The sequence below is a fragment of the Bombina bombina genome, chromosome 3 (genome assembly GCF_027579735.1).
Source record: "Bombina bombina isolate aBomBom1 chromosome 3, aBomBom1.pri, whole genome shotgun sequence".
Classification (NCBI taxonomy): Eukaryota; Metazoa; Chordata; class Amphibia; order Anura; family Bombinatoridae; genus Bombina; species Bombina bombina.
In genome coordinates this window covers 641,699,419-641,722,935 of record NC_069501.1, presented here as the reverse complement: position 1 = coordinate 641,722,935, position 23,517 = coordinate 641,699,419, and the positions used below count along the sequence as shown (strand labels likewise).

Below are 23,517 nucleotides of genomic sequence, written 5' to 3'. Positions count from 1 at the left end.
TTTTAATTCTTGTACTTGGGCCCAGTCGTTAGCTAGAAATCTTAGATAAGGTGTTCCTCAGAAACCTAGCCTGTCATTTTGCATCTTAATACCCAGATCCTTATTATTGACAGTGAAGAGAGGATATACTCTAGGCGAGTCTCTACATATATTCACCTCCCTAACACCTTCTTAAGGGATATTACTTTCTATAATACAAGACAAGGCTCTTTCTTACAGTATTTAACTATCGTGGTAGAAATCCTGGACTCAAAAATGATTGCCAATCCCTGGGTTTCGTCTCCTCTTTTCTTATTGACCAAGGGACAGTATGGCCTGAGAACCAGCGTGTGTTAAATATTATTTCTCTTGTAAGGTGTATCCAGTCCACGGATCATCCATTACTTGTGGGATATTCTCCTTCCCAACAGGAAGTTGCAAGAGGATCACCCACAGCAGAGCTGCTATATAGCTCCTCCCCTAACTGCCATATCCAGTCATTCTCTTGCAAGCTCTCAACATAGCTGGAGGTAGTAAGAGGAAAGTGGTGTAATATAGTTAGTTTTTTCTTCAATCAAAAGTTTATTGTTTTTAAATGGTACCGGAGTTGTACTATTTTATCTCAGGCAGCATTTAGAAGAAGAATCTGCCTGCATTTTTCTATGATCTTAGCAGAAGTAACTAAGATCCACTGCTGTTCTCACATATGTCTGAGGAGTGAGGTAACTTCAGAGGGAGAATGGCGTGCAGGTTATCCTGCAATAAGGTATGTGCAGTTTAAGTTTTTCTAGGGATGGAATTTGCTAGAAAAAAGCTGCTGATACCGGATTAATGTAAGTTAAGCCTAAATACAGTTATTCAATAGCGACTAGTATCAGGCTTGCTATCAGAGGTATATACTCTGATTAATGTGCAATATAAAACGTTTGCTGGCATGTTTAATCATTTTTATATATGCTTTGGTGATAAAACTTATTGGGGCCTAGTTTTTTCCACATGGCTGGCTTGATATTTGCCTAGAAACAGTTTCATGAGGCTTTCCACTGTTGTAATATGAGTGGGAGGGGCCTAGTTAAAATTACAGACAGAGACATTCAGCTTCCCTCAGCAGTCCCCTGCATGCTTTAGGACATCTCTGAAGGGCTCAAAAGGCTTCAAAAGTCATATATTGAGGAAGGTAAAGCCACAGTGAAGCTGTGGCAGTTGTTGTGACTGTTTAAAAACAAACAAACAAACAAAAAACAAACGTTTTTTTCAATTTGTTAATCCGTTTTTTTGTATTAAGGGGTTAATCATCCATTTGCAAGTGGGTGCAATGCTCTGCTAACTTGTTACATACACTGTAAACATTTTGTTAGTTTAACTGCCTTTTTTCACTGTTATTTCAAATTTTAGCAAAATTTGTTTCCCTTAAAGGCACAGTAACGTTTTTTATATTGCTTGTTTAACTTGATGTAAAGTGTCTTCCAAGCTTGCTAGTCTCATTGCTAGTCTGTATAAACATGTCTGACATAGAGGAAACTCCTTGTTCATTATGTTTAAAAGCCATGGTGGAACCCCATATGAGAATATGTACTAAATGTATTGATTTCACTTTAAACAATAAAGATCAGCTTTTATCTTTAAAAAATTTATCACCAGAGGATTCTGGCGAGGGGGAAGTTATGCCGACTAACTCTCCCCACGTGTCAGACCCTTTGACTCACGCTCAAGGGACTCATGCTAAAATGGCGCCAATTACATCAAAGACGCCCATAGCGATTACTTAGCAGGACATGGCGGCAATCATGGATAATACCCTGTCAGCGGTATTAGCCAGACTGCCTGAATTCAGAGGAAAGCGCGATAGCTCTGGGGTTAGACGTAGTACAGAGCGTGCAGATGCCTTAAGGCCCATGTCTGATACTGCGTCACAATATGCAGAAGCTGAGGAAGGAGAGCTTCAGTCTGTGGGTGACATTTCTGATTCGGGGAAACCTGATTCAGATATTTCTACTTTTAAATTTAAGCTTGAGAACCTCCGTGTATTGCTTGGGGAGGTGTTAGCTGCTCTGAATGACTGTGACACAATTGCAGTACCAGAGAAATTGTGTAGACTGGATAAATGCAAATACTATGCAGTGCCGGTGTGTACTGATGTTTTTCCAATACCTAAAAGGTTTACAGAAATTATTAATAAGGAGTGGGATAGACCCGGTGTGCCGTTTCCCCCCCCCCCTCCTATTTTTAGAAAAATGTTTCCAATAGACGCCACCACACGGGACTTATGGCAGACGGTCCCTAAGGTGGAGGGAGCAGTTTCTACTTTATCAAAGCGTACCACTATCCCTGTCGAGGACAGTTGTGCTTTTTCAGATCCAATGGATAAAAAATTAGAAGGTTACCTTAAGAAAATGTTTATTCAACAAGGTTTTATCCTGCAGCCCCTTGCATGCATTGCGCCTGTCACTGCTGCTGCGGCGTTCTCGTTTGAGTCTCTGGAAGAGGCCTTTCAGACAGCTACTCCATTGACTGAAATACTTGACAAGCTTAGAACACTTAAGCTAGCTAATTCTTTTGTTTCTGATGCCATTGTTCATTTGACTAAACTAATGGCTAAGAATTCTGGATTCGCCTTCCAGGCGCGTAGGACGCTATGGCTTAAATCTTGGTCAGCTAACGTGACTTCAAAGTCTAAATTACTTAAAGGGACAGTTCACCCAAAAACTTTCTCCCCTTTAAATTATTCCCAATGATCCTTTTTACCTGCTAGAGTGTATTAAATTGGTTGCAAGTAGCTCCTTTACACATATTTCAGCATTTGAAATAGCTGATTTAGCTTGTGGTTTCCCAACCTATACTGAAAGTTTTGATACTGGCGTATACGCTATTGAACAGCCTAAGTAAACACAGCCATCAGAAAAGATTACACCCTCAGTGGGGGGCATGATAGTTAAGTAATGATAACTTTCCATTGTTCTCTCTATGTATTGAGTTTTGGTGTTCCAGACAAATATAAGATAAGGAAGCAAGTCTGTGTACATAAAAGTGATAACATAATGAGATCTGATAATACCTGAAGCTCAACCCATTGTAATAGGCTGTGGATTCAAAGCACAGAACCAGCTACTTCAGTTACACAAATAAACCCGAAAATGCAATTTCTCAAATATTTTATACTCTGCAGTTGGTATAACAAGTCATTTAAAATACATTTATGGAAAAACAATTTTACAGTGTACTGTCCCTTTAACATTCCCTTCAAGGGGCAGACCCTATTCGGGCCTGGTTTGAAGGAAATTATTGCTGACATTACTGGAGGTAAGGGTCATACCCTTCCTCAGGACAGGGCCAAATCAAAGGCCAAACAGTCTAATTTTCGTGCATTTCGAAACTTCAAGGCAGGTGCAGCATCAACTTCCTCTGCTACAAAACAAGAGGGAACTTTTGCTCAATCCAAGCCGGGCTGGAAACCTAACCAGTCCTGGAACAAAGGAAAGCAGGCCAGAAAGCCTGCTGCTGCCTCTAAGACAGCATGAAGGAACGGCCCCCTATCCGGTAACGGATCTAGTAGGGGGCAGACTTTCTCTCTTTGCCCAGGCATGGGCAAGAGATGTTCAGGATCCCTGGGCGTTGGAGATCATATCTCAGGGATATCTTCTGGACTTCAAAGCTTCCCCTCCTCAAGGGAGATTTCATCTTTCGAGATTATCTGTAAACCAGATAAAGAAAGAGGCATTCTTACACTGTGTGCAAGACCTAGTTATGGGAGTGATCTGTCCAGTTCCACTGACGGAACAGGGACAGGGTTTTTATTCAAATCTGTTTGTGGTTCCCAAAAAAGAGGGAACCTTCAGAACCATTTTGGATCTAAAGATCTTAAACAAATTCCTCAGAGTTCCATCGTTCAAAATGGAAACTATTCGGACCACCCTACCTATGATCCAGGAGGGTCAGTCCACAGTGGATTTGAAGGATGATTACCTTCACATACCGATTCACAAAGATCATCATCGGTTCCTAAGGTTTGCCTTTCTGGCCAGGCATTACCAATTTGTGGCTCTTCCCTTCGGGTTAGCTACAGCTCCAAGAATCTTTACAAAGGTTCTGGGATCACTTCTGGCGGTCCTAAGACCGCGAGGTATATCAGTGGCCCCTTATCTGGACGACATCCTGATACAGGCGTCAAGCTTTCAGATTGCCAAGTCACATACGGACATAGTTCTGGCATTTCTCAGGTCACATGGGTGGAAGGTGAACAAGGAAAAGAGTTCTCTATCCCCACTCACAAGAGTCTCCTTCCTAGGGACTCTGATAGATTCTGTAAAAATGAAGATTTACCTGACAGAATCCAGGTTATCAAAGCTTCTAAAATCTTGCCGTGTTCTTCATTCTATTCCGCGCCCTTCGGTGGCTCAGTGTATGGAAGTAATCGGCTTGATGGTAGCGGCGATGGACATAGTGCCATTTGCGCGCCTACATCTCAGACCGCTGCAACTATGCATGCTCAGTCAGTGGAATGGGGATTACACAGATTTGTCCCCTCTGCTAAATCTGGATCAAGAGACCAGAGATTCTCTTCTCTGGTGGCTATCTCGGGTCCATCTGTCCAAAGGTGTGACCTTTCAAAGGCCAGATTGGACAATTGTAACAATAGATGCCAGCCTTCTAGGTTGGGGTGCAGTCTGGAATTCCTTGAAGGCTCAGGGATCGTGGACTCAGGAGGAGAAACTCCTCCCAATAAATATTCTGGAGTTAAGAGCAATATTCAATGCTCTTCTAGCTTGGCCTCAGTTAGCAACCCTGAGGTTCATCAGATTTCAGTCGGACAACATCACGACTGTGGCTTACATCAACCATCAAGGGGGAACCAGGAGTTCCCTAGCAATGTTAGAAGTCTCCAAGATAATTCGCTGGGCAGAGACTCACTTTTGCCACCTATCAGCAATCCATATCCCAGGTGTAGAGAACTGGGAGGCGGATTTTCTAAGTCGTCAGACTTTTCATCCGGGGAGTGGGAACTCCATCCGGAGGTGTTTGCTCAATTGGTTCTAGCAGCGCCTTAGTTCTTCAACCTGGCTTATGTGTTTCCACCGTTTCCTCTGCTCCCTCGACTGATTGCCAAAATCAAACAGGAGAGAGCATCGGTGATCTTGATAGTGCCTGCGTGGCCATGCAGGACCTGGTATGCAGACCTAGTGGACATGTCATCCTTTCCACCATGGACCCTGCCTCTGAGACAAGACCTTCTACTACAAGGTCCTTTCAATCATCCGAATCTAATTTCTCTGAGACTGACTGCATGGACATTGAACGCTTGATTTTATCAAAGCGTGGCTTCTCCGAGTCAGTCATTGATACCCTTATACAGGCACGAAGCCTGTCACTAGGAAAATCTACCATAAGATATGGCGTAATTAACTTTTTTGAATCAAGAATTACTCATGGAGTAAGGTTAGGATTCCTAGGATATTGTCCTTTCTCCAAGAGGGTTTGGAAAAAGGATTAGCAGCTAGTTCTTTAAAGGGACAGATTTCTGCTCTGTCTATTCTTTTGCACAAGCGTCTGGCAGAAGTTCCAGACGTTCAAGCTTTTTGTCAGGCTTTGGTTAGAATTAAGCCTGTGTTTAAACTTGTTGCTCCCCCAGGTATCTTAAACTTGGTTCTTAAAGTTCTTCAAGGAGTTCCGTTTGAACCCCTTCATTCCATTGATATCAAACTTTTATCTTGGAAAGTTCTGTTTTTGATGGCTATTTCCTTGGCTCAGAGAGTCTCTGAGTTATCTGCCTTACAATGTGATTCTCCTTATCTGATTTTCCATTCAGATAAAGTAGTTCTGCGTACAAACCTGGGTTTTTACCTAAGGTAGTTTCTAACAAGAATATCAATCAAGAGATTGTTGTTCCATCATTGTGTCCTAATCCTTCTTCAAAGAAGGAACGCCTTTTACATAATTTGGACGTAGTCCGTGCTTTAAAGTTTTACTTACAAGCTACTAAAGATTTTCGCCAAACATCTACACTGTTCGGCAACCTCTCTTTCTTTTTGGCTTCGAAGCGTAATACGCTTAGCCTATGAGACTGCTGGACAGCAGCCCCCTGAAAGGATTACAGCTCATTCTACTAGAGCTGTGGCTTCCACCTGGGCCTTTAAAAATGAGGCTTCTATTGAACAGATTTGCAAGGCGGCGACTTGGTCTTCGCTTCATACCTTTTCAAAATTTTACAAATTTGATACTTTTCCTTCTTCGGAGGCTATTTTTGGGAGAAAGGTTCTACAGGCAGTGGTTCCTTCCATCTAAGCCTGCCTTGTCCCTCCCTTCATCCGTGTACTTTAGCTTTGGTATTGGTATCCCACAAGTAATGGATGATCCGTGGACTGGATACACCTTACAAGAGAAAACATAATTTATGCTTACCTGATAAATTTATTTCTCTTGTGGTGTATCCAGTCCACGGCCCGCCCTGTCTTTTTAAGGCAGGTCAAAATTTTAATTTAAACTACAGTCACCACTGCACCCTATGGTTTCTCCTTTCTCGGCTTGTTTCGGTCGAATGACTGGATATGGCAGTTAGAGGAGGAGCTATATAGCAGCTCTGATGTGGGTGATCCTCTTGCAACTTCCTGTTGGGAAGGAGAATATCCCACAAGTAATGGATGATCCGTGGACTGGATACACCACAAGAGAAATAAATTTATCAGGTAAGCATAAATTATGTTTTTGTTTTACGAATCATCTTGTTGCTAATTGTTCCGTCTGACGTTGATGTGTACTAAACATTAAAGTGTATTGTGACTCCTATATTATATGACTATCTTACAATCTGATATGGTAATAGGACTAGTCCTTTACTATTGATGATGTGAATTTATAAATATTATAGTTTTTCTTGGCCATTATAGATAAATGTTCTAGTCTCTGCCATTTACATGCTTGTTCGAGTAATTTGTGGAAGATGCATATGTTCTGAAACACTGTTTTACTATTTTCTTTTATTGTAGGCTATATTTGAGTGCTTATACTACCAAGTTTGCTAGTGTATTTCTTATGCTTTCATGACCACACATTTCACTATATAAATATGGCATTCGATTTTTATGCCATTTTCTTGTTTGCTTTAGTGTAGATCTCCCTCCCTGTTGATATTAGAACGTGCCACGCTGTCAGTCTGTCAGCTGTCAGACGAGGTTTAATAGATTTTTGATGTGGGGTATGTCTTTGCTAAGAGTAATTATTACCTGTTTACTTACTGGAGTTTACTGATAGGGGAAGGTTGGTATAATTTATTAGAGCTGTTGTGCAATACCTAATTATTTGCAGACAATGCTATTTTAGGAGATAGCATTTTAGTCTGTTTCCTCCCTGTATTTAGACATATAAAAATCTGCCTAGCGCTTGGTGCATTCAATTTCTTGGGCTCATCTCACCATATTCAGTTAAGTTATATTATAAAGTTTATACTCAAAGGGCCAGACTATGAATGGAGCGGTAATTATCGCTCCTGCTAAAACGCTAACTCTGCTAGATATAAGCTTTTTGCGCAGTTCAGATATTGCGCATATTACAATTTGAAAGTAAAAAGTTTTCGCCTGTGCGCTTACCCAGCGTATTCCACCATAGACTTCAATGAAGGGCGAAAAGTGAAAAAAAAGAAAAAAAAGCTAACACCCTATTCGTGCGCAAACCCGATTGCATTTTCTCAAGTGTACTAACCCGACATGAAATATTAATATTTCACATTGAAGAATATATTCTATTTTTATTTCTAAATATATATAATTTTTTCTTTCGTGATTCAGATAGAGCATGCGATTTTAAGCAACTTTCTAAATTACTCCAATTATCAATTCTTCGTTCTCTTGCTATCTTTATTTGAAAAAGAAGGCATCTAAGCTACAGAGCCAGTCAATTTTTGGTTAAGATACTGGACAGCACTTGTTTATTGGTGGGTGAATTTATCCACCAATCAGCAAGAACAACCCAGGTTATTCAACAAAAATGGGCTGGCTTCTAAATTTACATTCTTGCTTTTCAAATAAAGATACCAAGAAAATGAAGAAAATTTGATAATAGGAGTAAATTAGAAAGTTGCTTAAAATTGCATGCTCTATCTGAATCATGAAAGAAAAAAATTTGGGTTCAGTGTCACTTTAAAAATTATTTTACTTGTTTTCAGCTACTTAGCTGTAAATGGCTCCAATGCATTTATATATATGTCTACATACGTATACATATGTATTTATGTGTTTTGCTGTACAGTATATCCACTGTACATATTTCACAATCCAATGTTCTTCACTTACAGGATATTGTCCTTTTTATTCTTAAAGGGACATTAAACACTTTGAGATGGTAATATAAAATGATAAATTGTATATATAAAACAACTATGCAATATGCTTTCATTATTTATTTTGTTCTCTTTGCCTGTAATTCCATTCTGAAATTGTGAGCCTTTCAATGCCTGTTAAAAATGGAAATGCAGAACACTGTTAAATCCAGCACAACCATTGGCTGCACACTCTAGTGACCTATTTATAACGGTCCCTAATTGGCCACAGCAGAGAAGGTAACACAAGTTACAACATGGCAGCTCCCAGTGTTTTATAGACACTAAAACTTTACACTTATTTTGTCACTTTTTAAACAACTAATGAAACTTTACAAAATACATCTACATGTTAGTCATGGACTAATCTTTTCTTTGAATGCATCATTCTATCTAGCATTTATTTAGTGTTTAATGTCCCTTTAAATACATATTTCTATATACATGTGTCTGTACCTATACCTGGATATCTATTCCTTTAGATATATAGATATGTATTTTACATGAACAATATCAGATATACATAGAAATATATATTTAATAATAAAACATACATTATTTTCTTGGTGTAAAAACATAGGAATGTAAAATATGTGCGACACGTATCGCGTTTCTCAAATTAGATCTTAACACGATCTGGTTAGCGTACATAAGAACTTAGTATCCTTAAGGCGCATTATTTAAATATTACATATAAAATATTAAATTAAATTGTGCTCGAGCAAACTAGTTTACTATCAAGTTGTAATGCAGGTGCTACTTCCGACACGTCCAAACACCCGCGATAAACCCCTTTATCACTCAATGTTTGGCCCTTTGTAGAGCAGTGTGTGAGAAAAACTATTAACGATCAGGCAACACCTGTAGGGAATTATGATACCAATGTGGCGAGCAAAACCCCAGAATGAACTGCAGATTGAAAGAAAGTGACAGTGTCCTTGAAAACACTGTGTATATAGCGTTTACAATACACATACTATATGCTTGACTCTACACAAACACACACATATTAAAGGTGGGTTGTGTTTTCAGCTTGGCATAAAAAATGTATTTAGCTTGGCATAAAAAATAAAAAAAGAGGGAAAGAAAGAAATCCCCCTATTGTTACAAAAAATAAAAATCCTTCACTTATCTATCTATCTATCATCTATCTATCATATATCTATCTATCTATCTATCTATCATATATCTATCTGTCTGCATTTTCTAAGTGAATATCACAATGGACGATGTCTAATTGGATTGCACTCCCATTTATATATTGGCACAAGTGAAAGCAGAACCAAAGCAGTATTACTCACTAAAGCATTGATCGTTTGTTTATGGAAGTATATATTTGTTTAAATGAAGATTATTTCTCACTGACTTTAACAGCCCTGGTTTGTGTACTCTCATGAGTCAAGTGAATGAATTGCATGGTGTCTGGTCTGCAGGATTTGTATTTAATTAGATGTGCTGAATATACTGTTGCCTTCTTATGAAAATGATTAGCTATATTAAAGGGACACTCACAGTGCACACACATCAAATTGTTGTTTCATTTTATATAACATTGACATTGTTAATATTCTTTTTGAAGAGCATACTCAGATAGGTATAGTGCATGTGCCTGGAGCACTATATAGGCATAACAGTGTTGTGCACTTTTGAGGAGTACATGGCAGCAGTGTTTGCACAATGTATAAGATTGTTACATGCATTCTTCCAAACTGTTGCCATATAGTTCTGCAGACATGTGCAGGCTCCCAAGCCTTCCTACCTGCTTTTCATAAAAAGATACCAAGAGAATTAAGTAATTGTTATTGTTTGTTTTTTTGTTTTTTTATTATTGTACACTTTATCTGAATTATAAAATAAAATTATTGGTTTTAAAGGGAAATTGCACCACCTAAAAATATTTTTTATGATTCAGATAGAGGATACAATTTTAAACAACATTCCAATTTACTTATATTATCTGATTTTCTTCATTCTTTAGATATCCTTTGTTGGAGAAATATCAATGCACAGGGGTGAGCCAATCATGAGGCATGTATGTGCAGCTATTAAGTCTATCTATTTATGCTTTTCACCAAAGGATATCAAGAAAATGAAGCAAATTAGATAAAAGAAGTACATTGGAAAGTTGTTTTAAATTGTATGCTCTATTTCAATTACGAAAGAAAAAATTTGGGTTTCATGTCCCTTTAAGTTCCTTTAATAGGAATTATTGTTAAGGTATTCTACATTTATCTGCCCACATCCTTTTTATTTATATGTATGTATTGTGTATGTTTCCCTATGTTTGTCTATGTATATATCAAGTGGTTGTATTCTAACCATTAACTGGAGTCCTTCCACGTCCTTGATTTATAATTGTATCTGATTTTTTTATTTAGATGTTTAAACAATTAACAAAAACAATTTGGCAATTTTGTAGATATTCCAATCGCTGTTGCAAAGTATTATTAGACACACCCTTCTTTTATGCTAGGGGTTAGCATTTAAGATTATTAGTGCAATTTTTGTAAATTTTAGCCCGTACAAATATAAAAAAAAAAAAACAACAACATTCTAGCATTTTGGGAAAACACTGACCCTTTGTCATATTGACTACAGCACCATTTATATAAAGAAAATGTTATTAACATATACTGATTGATACAGTGTCAATCATGCAATTCTCGAAAGCAATATTTGTTATAGACACGGATTCCAAAACAGTAGCATTTACAGTATGAGTATAGAAATGTACATTTTAAATAATTGAATATTAAAATTGTATGTCCTCTATCTCACTTAAGAAGCAATACTATTTTACAATAAAAATGATAGCGGTTTTCTAGCCCACTCTCTTTTTTTTCTGTGGGATAAAAAAAGATAATAAGGGGTTAACAAGGCTTCCTGACTTTATGTTGCCGTCAATACAAAGTGGCGCCGAATTCTGTTGGCCTTTCTGAGGCTTTCCTGACAACACACTAACAGACTTTGTGCAAGTCGTTTCCTATGAATTATTAAAACAAACGTTTGGCTGCTAATTGATGAACACTAATGTGTTTTCTAATCACTGCAGTTTGAGTTTTTAGCACTAAACAAAACAGTTACCATTGATCTGTGGCTTGGTCCTGGTTGCAGACGCCTGCAATCTCGGCCTTGCTCTTAAATGTTCATAGACGCCATGTAGCCCTAGGTCATATGGGACTTGTTGGTCTGTCCTCTTCCTATTCTTCCATCTCCAAATTTAGTTACTTTGACTCTAAAGTCATTGGTAATTTGAGTATATGCTGACATTATCCAAGATATCAATTGTAGCTATTCAACAAACACATCATTCGCAAGTATTTTACCTATATTGCTAAATCAAGCTGTTATGCTAATATTTATTTTCATTTTTTGATTATTCAGTTGTTAATTGGAATTTGCTTCAATAATTCAAGTGCTGTTTTGTGAATCTCAGGTAGTTATAGTTCTTATAACAATAATAGACAGAGAATTTACAAAGAAAATGCTGCTACTTAACAAATCAAATGCAAATGCAAAATGTTATACATATGCGTGCAAAAAATAAAAGGTTCCAAGAACAGTATAGGTGATGAACAATAGTAGTAACAAATACAACACTGTGCACTAATCAAACAATATATAGCAGCAAAATAATAACATCTTGAAATTAGTGTATATTCCTTTAAGGATATAGTTATGTCCTTTTAAGGTCTTCAGATTTCCACAGCAATATCCTCAAAAATAAAATAATGTGGAGATAGTGAAGTTCTGTGTTATAAAGCAGTAATACAATAGTACTACTGGACCATAATGACTGAGCTCTCAGTAATATGCGCTCTATGAATAGGTGATACCTACAGAATAACACCATTTTCATCATTTCTATTGAAGTAGTTTAAATTAATTGTATGCATACTTTGATTTTACTGTGTACATGCATATGCATTTTCTAAATAGACAAGTAAAGGCTATATGTGTACTGCCCCTACATAAATAATTGTAATATATTTCTGCAAAAAGGAACAAGGGGCTTTTTTTTTTTTACCACATACGGAAAAAACTGTTTATGTTCGTTATTAAATGTCTCTCCTCATAGATTAGTATAGGATAAAGTATTTTTTTTTATAAAGTATTGTGTAAATCATTATGATAGATGTTATGCTATTGGGATATGTGTGGTACCCTCAAGAATGGCACACAGTGGCAGACCTGTGAATTGTCATCCTTCATTGACTTCTTAGAATGTTACAAGTGAAATATATTCCGCCATAAACGCAAAGACAGAGATTAATTGCATTATACTAATAACAGCAACTCTACTAATCTGTATTATGTTAGGGGAAACATGTTACTGTCTGTTGTAAAGAAATAGAAAGCAAATGAAACATAGTCTCTTATAGATGTACAACTATTTTTGGAAATGCTTACTTATATTGTTAAATACCCTGATCTTTGTTTGAAAGTCATTTCACTAACCCTCATCTGTTCTTTAGCTAAGCATTTTAAAAGTTGAGTGATATTATATACTGTGTATGTTATATGATTTGTTTAATGACATAACATTTTTTTCTATGTAACACAAACCTTAAGGTACCATTACGAAATTCTGTTGGCTTTCCCACACACACAATTTGTTTTATTTATTTATTTTGTGTTTATTTTATTTTTTTCAATTCCTTAAAAACACAAATTTCAGGTCTTAGAAAGAACATTTTTAAAGTATTAACATGTGATGAAATTATGCGCCAAAGTGCTGAAACATGAAAAATAAACTGTCAATTGCAAAACAGCAATATGTTGAATATGCAGAATTGACATATCAAATGAAATTAATTAAGTGGTATTTGTTGTAGATTGTAAGCTCGTTAGAGCATACATGTCAGTATTTTTACTTATTATTATTTTTTTTAATTATTCATTGTTTGTGTACTCCAACTCAGGTCCCTTCCTCTATGAAATTTGGCAATTGGTTTACTAGTAAATGATAATATAAATAATTATATTAACAATATATTAAACAAACATGATAAAATTGTATACCATATATGTAGTCTATTTCATGTCTCTATAATTTTATTAATTTTTGTAACCTTGATTCAGTTTGTGTACCCCAATTTAGGCACTTAGCTTTATGAAATTTGGTGACTCTTTACAAGTAAATGATAATAGTAGAAATAATAATAATATAGTGTGCAAAATAATTGAGTCAAATTGTATGTAATAAATTACATATATGCAGCATTGTTAGCATTATAATAGAACATGAGACAAAAGCCATTCAACAGATAAGCACATATAATTTTGTGCTTAAAAAATCAATCTAATTTGTAGAGAAAAATGATAAATTAATAGTAAATCCAAAATGCACACAAGCACAACTGACTTTTAGATTTCTTAGAATCAATACACACTTTAGTTTTTTTTTTTTCCTCTGAATCATTTATCTCTAGATATTTTACACTGAAATGTTTTAAGGTCTTTTTAAGAAAATGCATAAACATTCAATTAGTGAAATCTATTAGCCTGGCAATTTTCAGATTCTAAAACAATTTTGTTCATTTAAAAATCTTTATGTTATATAAATACTGTATGTTGAGGTTTATGGTGTTGTAAAAAATATCTTTGCTTTAAACTTAAGCATTCAACTATATTGGAATAATTTATTTTAAGTTGCTTTTTATGATTCTATAATAATATCTGGTTTATAAAAACAATCATAAAATTTCCTATTGATAAGTAAATAAACCTTCTAATTAAGATTAATCAGTAAAACATTATTTTTAATTAATATTTATTATTTCCACCAATTAAAGGAAAACATATGTTATATATGATCACAATTTGTCTAAATGACTGCTTTAATTCTCTCTGGCATTAATTTGAGCATCCTCGGAGTATCTAGAGAAATTTCACAAAGATCTTCAATGTTGTTGAGGGTCCGGTGATTGTGGAGATAAATACTTTTAAAATTAGCACTTCTTTCTCTTCATTAATACACTTGGCACGTAAGGGATGGCTTGCCTCTGCAAAACAGAGTGGTTGTTCTCTGGTCAAAATTTAATTGATCATGTCCAAGTCACTAACTCCAAAACAGGCAAAGCACCCCCACTCCTAAATATTTCCTGCACCCTATTTAATTGTTGGGTTTATGTTGCAGATTATTCACATGAACTCTGGAATTGCATCAAATATGTAACATTTTAATTTGTTAGTAAATGAGTGTTTTTCCAGCCCTCCCATGTGAAATTTCTGTTATGTTTGGCCCATGCTAAATGTTCAAACTTGTCTCGACAAATACTATCCCATAAAGAACGCATATTGCCACTGACCTTTTGACTGTACTTTTCTAGTTCAGCTGGCCTTCAATTGTGGATGCAGATGATGCTTTATTTTGTAATGATGGGAGATTGATATACTGATGGTGTGGTCACTTTAGGTCTGCTTGGTCTTGCTTTGGATGAAAATTATTTAGTTTTAGAAAACCTCTTCAGTGTTTCTTGTACTGCCTCCTTATAAAAAAATAATTTTAGCTGCAGTTTAGCACTGGGGTATTTTTTCTGCACTCATCAACTTGTCTTTGAATTGCTGCACAAAGCTAACTTATGATTACAAAAGGTATTTAATCTAATGTCCTTTTTAAACTGAGTATTGTATTTTTCTACTTTTTAATCAATAATCAATTAAAAACATTTTGTGATGGTGGTCTCAGACTTTTGGACCCTACTGTATATGTCAGGACTTGATGACATAGAGTATAATTTGAGAATTATTAGCCCCAGTCTCTGTACATCATCTGTACCTGTGTTTTCTTGTTTTGCACAATTAATCAATTAAATTGTCTATTGTGGGTTTTAAATCAGAAACATGATTAGGAGGTTGGGAAAGCTTAGCTGATGAACTCTAACCACTTGCCCTCAGTAGACTTTCAGTTCTTTATCAGGTTTGAAAGTCTTACCAAAATGCAAGTTCATGGAAGTGGCAACTATAGTAAACATCCCCATAAATATAGTGCATTTTAAGTTTAACATAAGATGACATCTTAGATTTTTAGAAGCGCTGAGCATCTACTCTTATACTTCAGGAGCATATAATTTTCCAGCATATGTAACCTTATAAAAGAAAAAAATCCTACAAGCATGATTCTTTAGTTTGAGAGTTGAGAAACAGTAATATTTGCTTTCTTCATTCCAACAACCCTACTGACCTTATTTAGCCAGATGTTCCAATTATAATTCATTTATATTCTTGTTTTAACCATACAGACTCTGAAGACTGGACTAACCATGGTTGGTAAAGTAGTTACCCAGCTCACTGGTACACTGCCTGCAGGAGCCCCAGATGAAGACGTGTCTACACATAGCAATGCCAGACGGAGCCCTCTTGTCCCAGGAGTTATCACCATTATCGATACAGAGACCGTTGGTGAAGGACAGGTGATTTATGAGAAATGCTATAAAATGTTTAAAACAATATAATAATATCTCAGTAATGGTCCCACCATCAGTGATATATGCAGTGTAACTGATCACATTGTGCTGGTGTTAGAACTGAATAAAGTACGCAAGAGAGGGTGAACCACAGACTTGCACAAAATACAACATGCTTAGATGTGTAATGAATGAATAAATACGTTTAGACTAAAACACAATTCTGTTGGTGTTAAAAATACAAATTTATAGCTGCTTTATACATCTCCATTATAGTTTTGCCTTTTTTTATTTTTATTATTATTATTATTATTATTATTATTATTATTTTATGATTTTGTTATTATACCCATCTTCAAAACAGTTTGTCTTTAATAAAATAGCAATCGGACTGTTTAAAAATTTGATACAACATGTAGTCTTGAGAGAGTTTCTACACAGTGAGGCGATGGCTACTTAGATTTATACTAAGTTTGCTTTTTATGTAACTTTTAGTGTTTCCCTGTGATCATAAGATAATGATTTGTCTTGTTTAGTGTGGCCCTTATTACTTGGGACACTGAAATAACAAGAATAACAGATAATTACCTTTTATGTGAAGCACACCTATAAAAATGTTTTTATGTTGTATTTTTATGGAATAAATTGGTCAGATGTGGGACACAATGAGATTCTATAGAAAACAGTTAGGCGCTAGGGACTTTTTATATATCAAATTCCCATTTCTATTTATTTTACTTATAAAAGAGAACCTTAATGTATTCAGTCTGCCATTTTGCTATCAAGTGCTTGAGTAGACAGTATTCAAGTGGCTGCATAGTTCAAGTTATGTTTTAATTTCAAGATCTAGGGGGGCAACTAAAAGAGCAAAATGAGAAAGAGAAAGGAAGAGGACAAGAAAAGAGAGGGAAAGATTAAGGAGATAAAAGCTAAAATGGCTAGATTCATTATAAGATTGCTATGGCGAGATCTGTCAGGATGGAAGTTACTTTTGTTGATTTTATAAAGTTAAAATTCTTTTGCTTTGGGGTATTTACTACTTATTGACAAGGCAAGACAAATAAAATGCAATATATTTCTCAAAGAATATGGGACTGATTCATTTTACAGTAAGGGGCAGATTTATTGTTATTTGGACAAAGTTTACAGGTAGTAAACATGTCCGCCTGGGATACTGGTTTGCGGGCAGCTTTTGCTGTTAGAGCAGGTCTTGTCAGTCACCCCAGTATGATTAGTCTTTGGTGTTTTTAAAACACCACCTTTGAGGTGGTCAAGAGAGTATAGGAATCAGCGGATTAAATTGATACTTCATAAATATCAGTTGCAGGCAAATATACCTTATTAAAGAAACATCATACTCCTGAACACAACTTCATCAGCATGGTTACTGCTCACAGTGTTATTTGTTTTTTCTCCAGTGTCTCCAGATACCTTCAAAACCATTCTCTTATTTTAACCATTTACAAGTACTGGTTGGTGAAGCTCTGCCTTTTTATACACTGGATGCTACCATCTTGGAGATCACATATCCATGCACCCTGTTAAAGAAGCAGTGAATATTCACAGGTCTGTGATGTTGCTAGATTTGACAGCTGTATTGTGCACTTTGGGTTAGCATCCATGAGCAGGAGGTGTGCATTTTTTCAGTGGCTGCATTGTTCTATATTATTTTTTTAATATATATATATATATATATATATATATATATATATATATATATATGTGTGTTATATACATGTATAAACTGTGTATAAAACTTTATAATATGTGTGCTAATCCAAAGTGCATGATTCAGCTGTGAAAAAGCCAGCAACATAACTGATCTGGGAATGTTCAACACTTCTGTAACGGGCAAAAATATGTGAGTTGCAAGATGGTTGCACCTAGTTTGGCTCTCATTCAGAGTGGGAATACCTGACATTTGAGGGCTAGACTGAACTTTTATGTGGAATCAGACTGATATACTGCATGGAATGTTCTACTATGAGAAAGGAACGTTCTGGGATAAAATGGGCTTTTCCTGGGCTGGTGAGTAGCCCAAGAACAAGTTCTTTAGCTTTTGAGCATTCTCCAGTTGATTGCTGCTCCCTGTTGTTTTGCATGTTATTTATGACCCTTAGAGTCTCTCAAAAGGATAAGAGGGGCAACCAAGTATCAACCCCTTGCCTAGTGTTACTAAAGGACATCGCTGCACCACCCTCACAAGGTGTACAAAATACCAAAGCAATTGTTTTGGGTTGTAAGTTTCTCGTTCTGAGGGGGATTACATGGTATTTCAGAGCTCGAAATGCATTTTTATGTGGGACCAAACTGATATACTACAGGGAAGTTATTTTCTGTGAAAGGTGCATTTTGTTAATATTTGTTGCTTACATTTATATGGCCATGAAATACAGTAACATTTTATTATTAAAAGACAATTCATTAGCTCTTATTTTAAATTAGCAGTAGATTATTTTTTTGTGACAAATTTCATAATTTCTTTTTATTTGCCGGCCCCCTTCCTAATTCAACACCCATTGGCCAATCATAGACTGATATATGTATACACTGTGAACTCTTGCATATGCTCAGTAGTAGCTGGAGCCTCAGAAAGTGTGCCTATAAAAAGACTGGGTCCAATTTGATAATGGACGTAAATTGGAAAGTATTTTAAACCTGCACGCTCTATCTGAATCATAAAAGTTTAATCTTGACTTTAATGTCCCTTTAACTACCCATGTAGTTGCTTTTGCAGCCTTGCCCCCTTTTCTCCCTTAACCATTGAGGCTTACCAAACATCCAATACAAATTAGTCTGACGTAGTGGAGAGGTTAGTAAGCAGCTAGCAGCGAGATTCGACTACAGTAAGTAAATCTCATGCTAAAAATGTAAACAACTCCTTTTTACTAGATATGTGTTGTCACGTCATCATTCAAAGATTTATTTTTAAAATATAGGATTTTATTATGGAATGTTTAATTAAAGCCTTTGTCACAAAAATAATCATTGCTACTTTCTTTATTTTCTTTAATTATTATTTCATTTTAAAATATACAAAATGTGGAGCAAAAATGTTCCACCCTGGATGCGCCACTACCTATGTACCAGGGACAAACTTTTCTTTGGACTTATTGACCAAGTCAATAAACTTCCAAAAACCTTTTGATACTAATTGAGTTCTCTATTCACACCAATAAAATGTCAGCTTGACAAAAAAAATACCAATGAATTATAGGCAGCCAGCTTTTCAAATCGAACTCCGGAAGATTTAAATGTTTGTACTGCAGTCATTTTATTATTCTTCACCTGATGAAACAATGGCATCCACACAAGAAACGCATTGTGCATTTTTATCACTTTTATTAAAACATTGCTTTTTATTGCGACCGCAGTCTGCTTAGATTACATGTTCCCATTAAAGGGACACTGAACCCAATTTTTTTCTTTTGTGATTCAGATAGAGCATGACATTTTAAGCAACTTTCTAATTTACTCCTATTATCAAATTTTCTTCATTCTCTTGGTATCTTTATTTGAAATGCAAGAATGTAATTTTAGATGCCGGCCCATTTTTGTTGAATAACCTGGGTTATTCTTGCTGACTGGTGGATAAATTCATCCACCAATAAAAAATTGCTGTCCAGAGTTCTGAACCAAAAAGAAGCTTAGATGCCTTCTTTTTCAAATAAAGATAGCAAGTGAACGAAGAAAAATTGATAATTGGAGTAAATTAGAAAGTTGTTTAAAATTGCATGCTCTATCTGAATCACAAAATATAAAATTTTGATTCAGTGTCCCTTTATGTGTAAATACAGGGTTTTGAAATTGGGTGTTTGCTGATACCAGGCGTATTGAAGGTCTGGAGTCTGAGATCCACAGGACTGTTGGTGAGATGGACTGACGACTGTGCCGGTGATAGAATTTACTGAGCGGCTCCTCAAGGTTCAGGACGCCTATGTTTACACTCATTAGTGCACTCATTTGTGTTTATTGCGTATAGTTGTGTGCTATTACACATTCAGAAGATTCTACACCATTTGGTCACCCTCTCTGTTATTATTTCAGTTTATGAGGCTACTATTGCCTTTACAAATAGTTCAATAATTTTTTTTAACTCTAGGTCAAAATGATAAATAAATGTATATAGATAGTTGTTGAACTAGACTAGGCTTCATATGACAACTGAACATTATACACAGGTTGAATAGTTTTGAACCACATTTTCTATTATATGCATATTCTGCTGATAATGCGAAAAAAGTTTGTTTTGTATCATCTGCAAATCAATTGATTATTTGGGTTAATTCTAGAAAAATAAAATAAAAATACTTCCATGTCTACAACCTTTACAAGACTTTTCTAACTCCCTACCAATTAAATATGTCTTAAAATTTGTCTGGCTTTACAGTGCACATTTACAACTGTTATTTATTTGAGTGACCTTGGATAAATGCTTAATTGACTTTCTTCGGATTTGAACCTGTGAACTCTAACACAGCAACAGTGAGTGATAAATTACATAGTCAAGTTCTGTTTATTTTACATTAATGCGGCTCTTTATTTAATCACGATGAAGGCATGAACTAGTCATTAATGTTTCATTCGGGTATGGTCCTAAAAATAATTAAAGTTTTTTTTTATTCAGGCTTAAAAACATATGAAAGCACTTTAAGAAGTTTACAACAAGCTTTTTATATCTTGTGTTTAATGTTTTTTTTCCTGAAATGTAGATACCTTATTCTTTGTCATTTCAGAAATCTAATATGTAGTGTATAAAAAACCTGTTACACATTCAACAGTCATTTAGTATATAATTTATGAATTTCTGAGCCTTAGGATACTTAGGGTCTGATAATATAAAATTTGTCATCATGGCGAGAAAAAATCATTTGACATTCACTAAGAAAAACATGTGAACCAGTCTGAGTTCCCTGTGAGTTTACTTACATAGAAGTTGATGAAGCATATATATGTATATATATTATTATTTTTTGGAAGAGCATACAAATGAAATTACGCTGTTTTCAGTGTAAGTTACCTTGCAATCATTCCTACTTTTGCAAACGTCTTTTTTTTGCTTCAGTTTCATGGGCACAAGGTGTATTTTGAATTTACCAGCCTGCATTCTATGAGATTAAACCACAAAACCTTTAGGTGTAATATGCTCACATCATTCTGATACAAATTGCAAAGAAACTTCATACATAACCCCCGTCTTTCTAGCCCACTCGCCAAGGCTGCAAGACTCATTTCACAAAAGAAGTATAAGGAACCCTTTTGTACTTTTAACTTTCTGTTCAACTGTTTTTTTTAGTTGTTTTTTTTTTTTAAATTACTGTAAAACTTAATCATAAGTTTTACCATTTACATTGAACTTGCCTAAGTTTTAAATACCTATTTGTATAGCCCTTTTTAAGTGCTTATTTTATTGAGCACTATCTTGTATGCACATATATCGCCATCACATACAGAAATGTAGGTTAGTTACATCCCTTAGCAAGATACATAACTAACAATCACCTAGATTACGAGTTTTACGTTGCGGCTTTTAATGCTGAAAAAATGGCAATTTCAGCGTAAAAGTAGGAATGCACTATTGGGAGTTGTGTCGGTATAGCTGTACCGCAAGCATTTTAGCCTGTAACGCAACGTCAATCAAAAATGAAGTTTTTGTGTGGGATTTTCATAGCGCCGGTATTACAGGCTGTGCGTGAGGATAAATTGCTTGCGCTACAGCCTATACCGACACGATCCATACCGCCATCTGAGAACAGTAGTTATGGATTTTGTGTAACAAAAATATTTAACAAAACTCATAACTAAAATGTTACAAAGTACAATAACAACCATACACTATCAATTAACCCTTAAACTGCTGCTCTTCACATCGCAAACACTATATTAATATATTAAACCTATTAACCCCTGATCTGCCGACCACACACATCGCAGCTATTAAATAAACCTTATTAACCCCTTATCTGCTAAACAACCAACCCACATCGCCAACACTATTTAAATATATTAACCCCTAAACCGCCGCTCCCCGACATCGCCGCCACTATAATAAAGTTATTAACCCCTATTCCACCACTCCCCAACATCACTGCCACTAAATAAAATTATTAACCCCTTAACCTCCGGCCTCCACATCTCCGCCACTAAATAAACCTATTAACCCCTAAACCGTCGCCCCCCCACATCTCAAAACACTAAATTAAACTATTAACCCCTAAACCTAACACCCTCTAACTTTAAATTAAATTACAATATAACTCTATTTAAATAAATAAAAACTTACCTGTGAAATAAAAATAAACCTAGCATTAAACTATAAATTAACCTAACATAACTATTCAAATAACATTTAAAAAACTACCAATTAAAATATCTAACTTACAAATTAAAAAAAAAACTAACACTACAAAAAAATAAAAAAATCTAAATTACAACTAAAAAAAAAACAAATCCTACAAAAAATGTGATAAATCTAAGTTTACCAAAAATAATAAACACTAAAATCACTGAAAATAAAAACAACTAAGATTAAAAAAAAAAATGAAATTATCAAAAATAAAAACAATTACACCTAATCTAATGGCCCTATAAAAATAAAAAGCCCCCCAAAATAAAAACACCCCCTAGCCTACAATAAACTAAAAGGGCCTTTTATAGGGCATTGCCCTAAATAAATCAGCTCTTTTACCTGTAAAAAAATACAAAGTCCCCCCAACAGTAAAACCCACCACCCAACCAACCCCCCAAAATAAAAAATTTAATTCTAAAAAAAACCTAAGCTACCCATTGCCCCTAAAGGGGCATTTGTATTGGCATTGCCCTTTAAAGGGCATTTAGCTTTTTTTTCAAGTGTCCATCCCTAATTGAAAAAGAATCAAATCGTCCAATAGGAATGCAAGGGACACCATTTTGAAACGGCTACCTTGCATTCAACTTCAGTGTACGGCGGCGACTGTATGAAGAGGACGCTCCGTGCAGAATGGGAACAGCTTCCAGGATGGCGGGGTGCGGGGGAATAGGGGTTAATAACTTTATTATAGTGGCGGCGACGTCGGGAGCGGCAAAATAGGGGTTAATAACTTTTATTAGTGGCGACGATGTCGGGAGCGGCAGATTAGGGGTTAATAACTTTATTTAGGTGGCGGCAATGTTGGAGGTGGCGGATTAGGGGTGTTAAGACTAGGGGTTTATGTTAGGGTGTTAGGTTTAAATGTACCTTTTTTCCCTATAGACATCAATGGAGTTGCGTTACGGCGATCACCATTCCGCACTTCAGGTGTTAGTTTTTTTATGTCTATGGAGGAAAGCGTGCACAAGCACGTATTCTTAGGCCCTTGGCTTTTGTGCGGTATGGAGCTTAACGCCACCACATAGCACGCACAAAGAGGCTTTTCAGAAACTCGTAATGGCAGCGCTATGGGGGTGAAATAATGGAACTTTTGTTGCATTCATTTCGCACCCTGTTTAGTGCAAAACTCGTAATCTAGGAGAATGTAAAATGGGCCTTTAAATCAGTGATGGCCAACTTTCTAGCACAGAGGGGGCCAAATAACAATATTTTAGAAACCTTAAGGGCCACATCATTTATGGCTATTAAACAAATAATATACAATTATATAATATATTTAGGTAAGGTTGCAGGCTACTTTCTGTTTGCTGTTCTTCCCTTTAAGTTTTTTTAGTTACACTTTTTCCTAGGGCCACAAAAACTATGGCACAAAGTGTTAGCCCTAGGGCCACCATTTGGCCATCCCTGCTTTAGATTATCCTATCATGGACTTCATAACACTAACGGATCATAATAGATCATCTGTCTAAGCA

The 23,517-nt window shown here is 35.7% G+C and overlaps 1 protein-coding gene across 2 annotated transcripts in view; it reads left to right on the top strand.

Annotated features, from left to right (window-relative positions):
• BCAS3 (BCAS3 microtubule associated cell migration factor) overlaps positions 1-23,517 on the top strand; it is a 2,220,355-nt gene that overhangs the window by 665,421 nt on the left and 1,531,417 nt on the right. For both annotated transcript variants that reach the window (XM_053707348.1, XM_053707349.1), the window contains exon 12: positions 15,532-15,702. In XM_053707348.1, the coding sequence (XP_053563323.1) occupies positions 15,532-15,702 (171 nt within the window). The remainder of the gene's footprint in view (positions 1-15,531; positions 15,703-23,517) is intronic.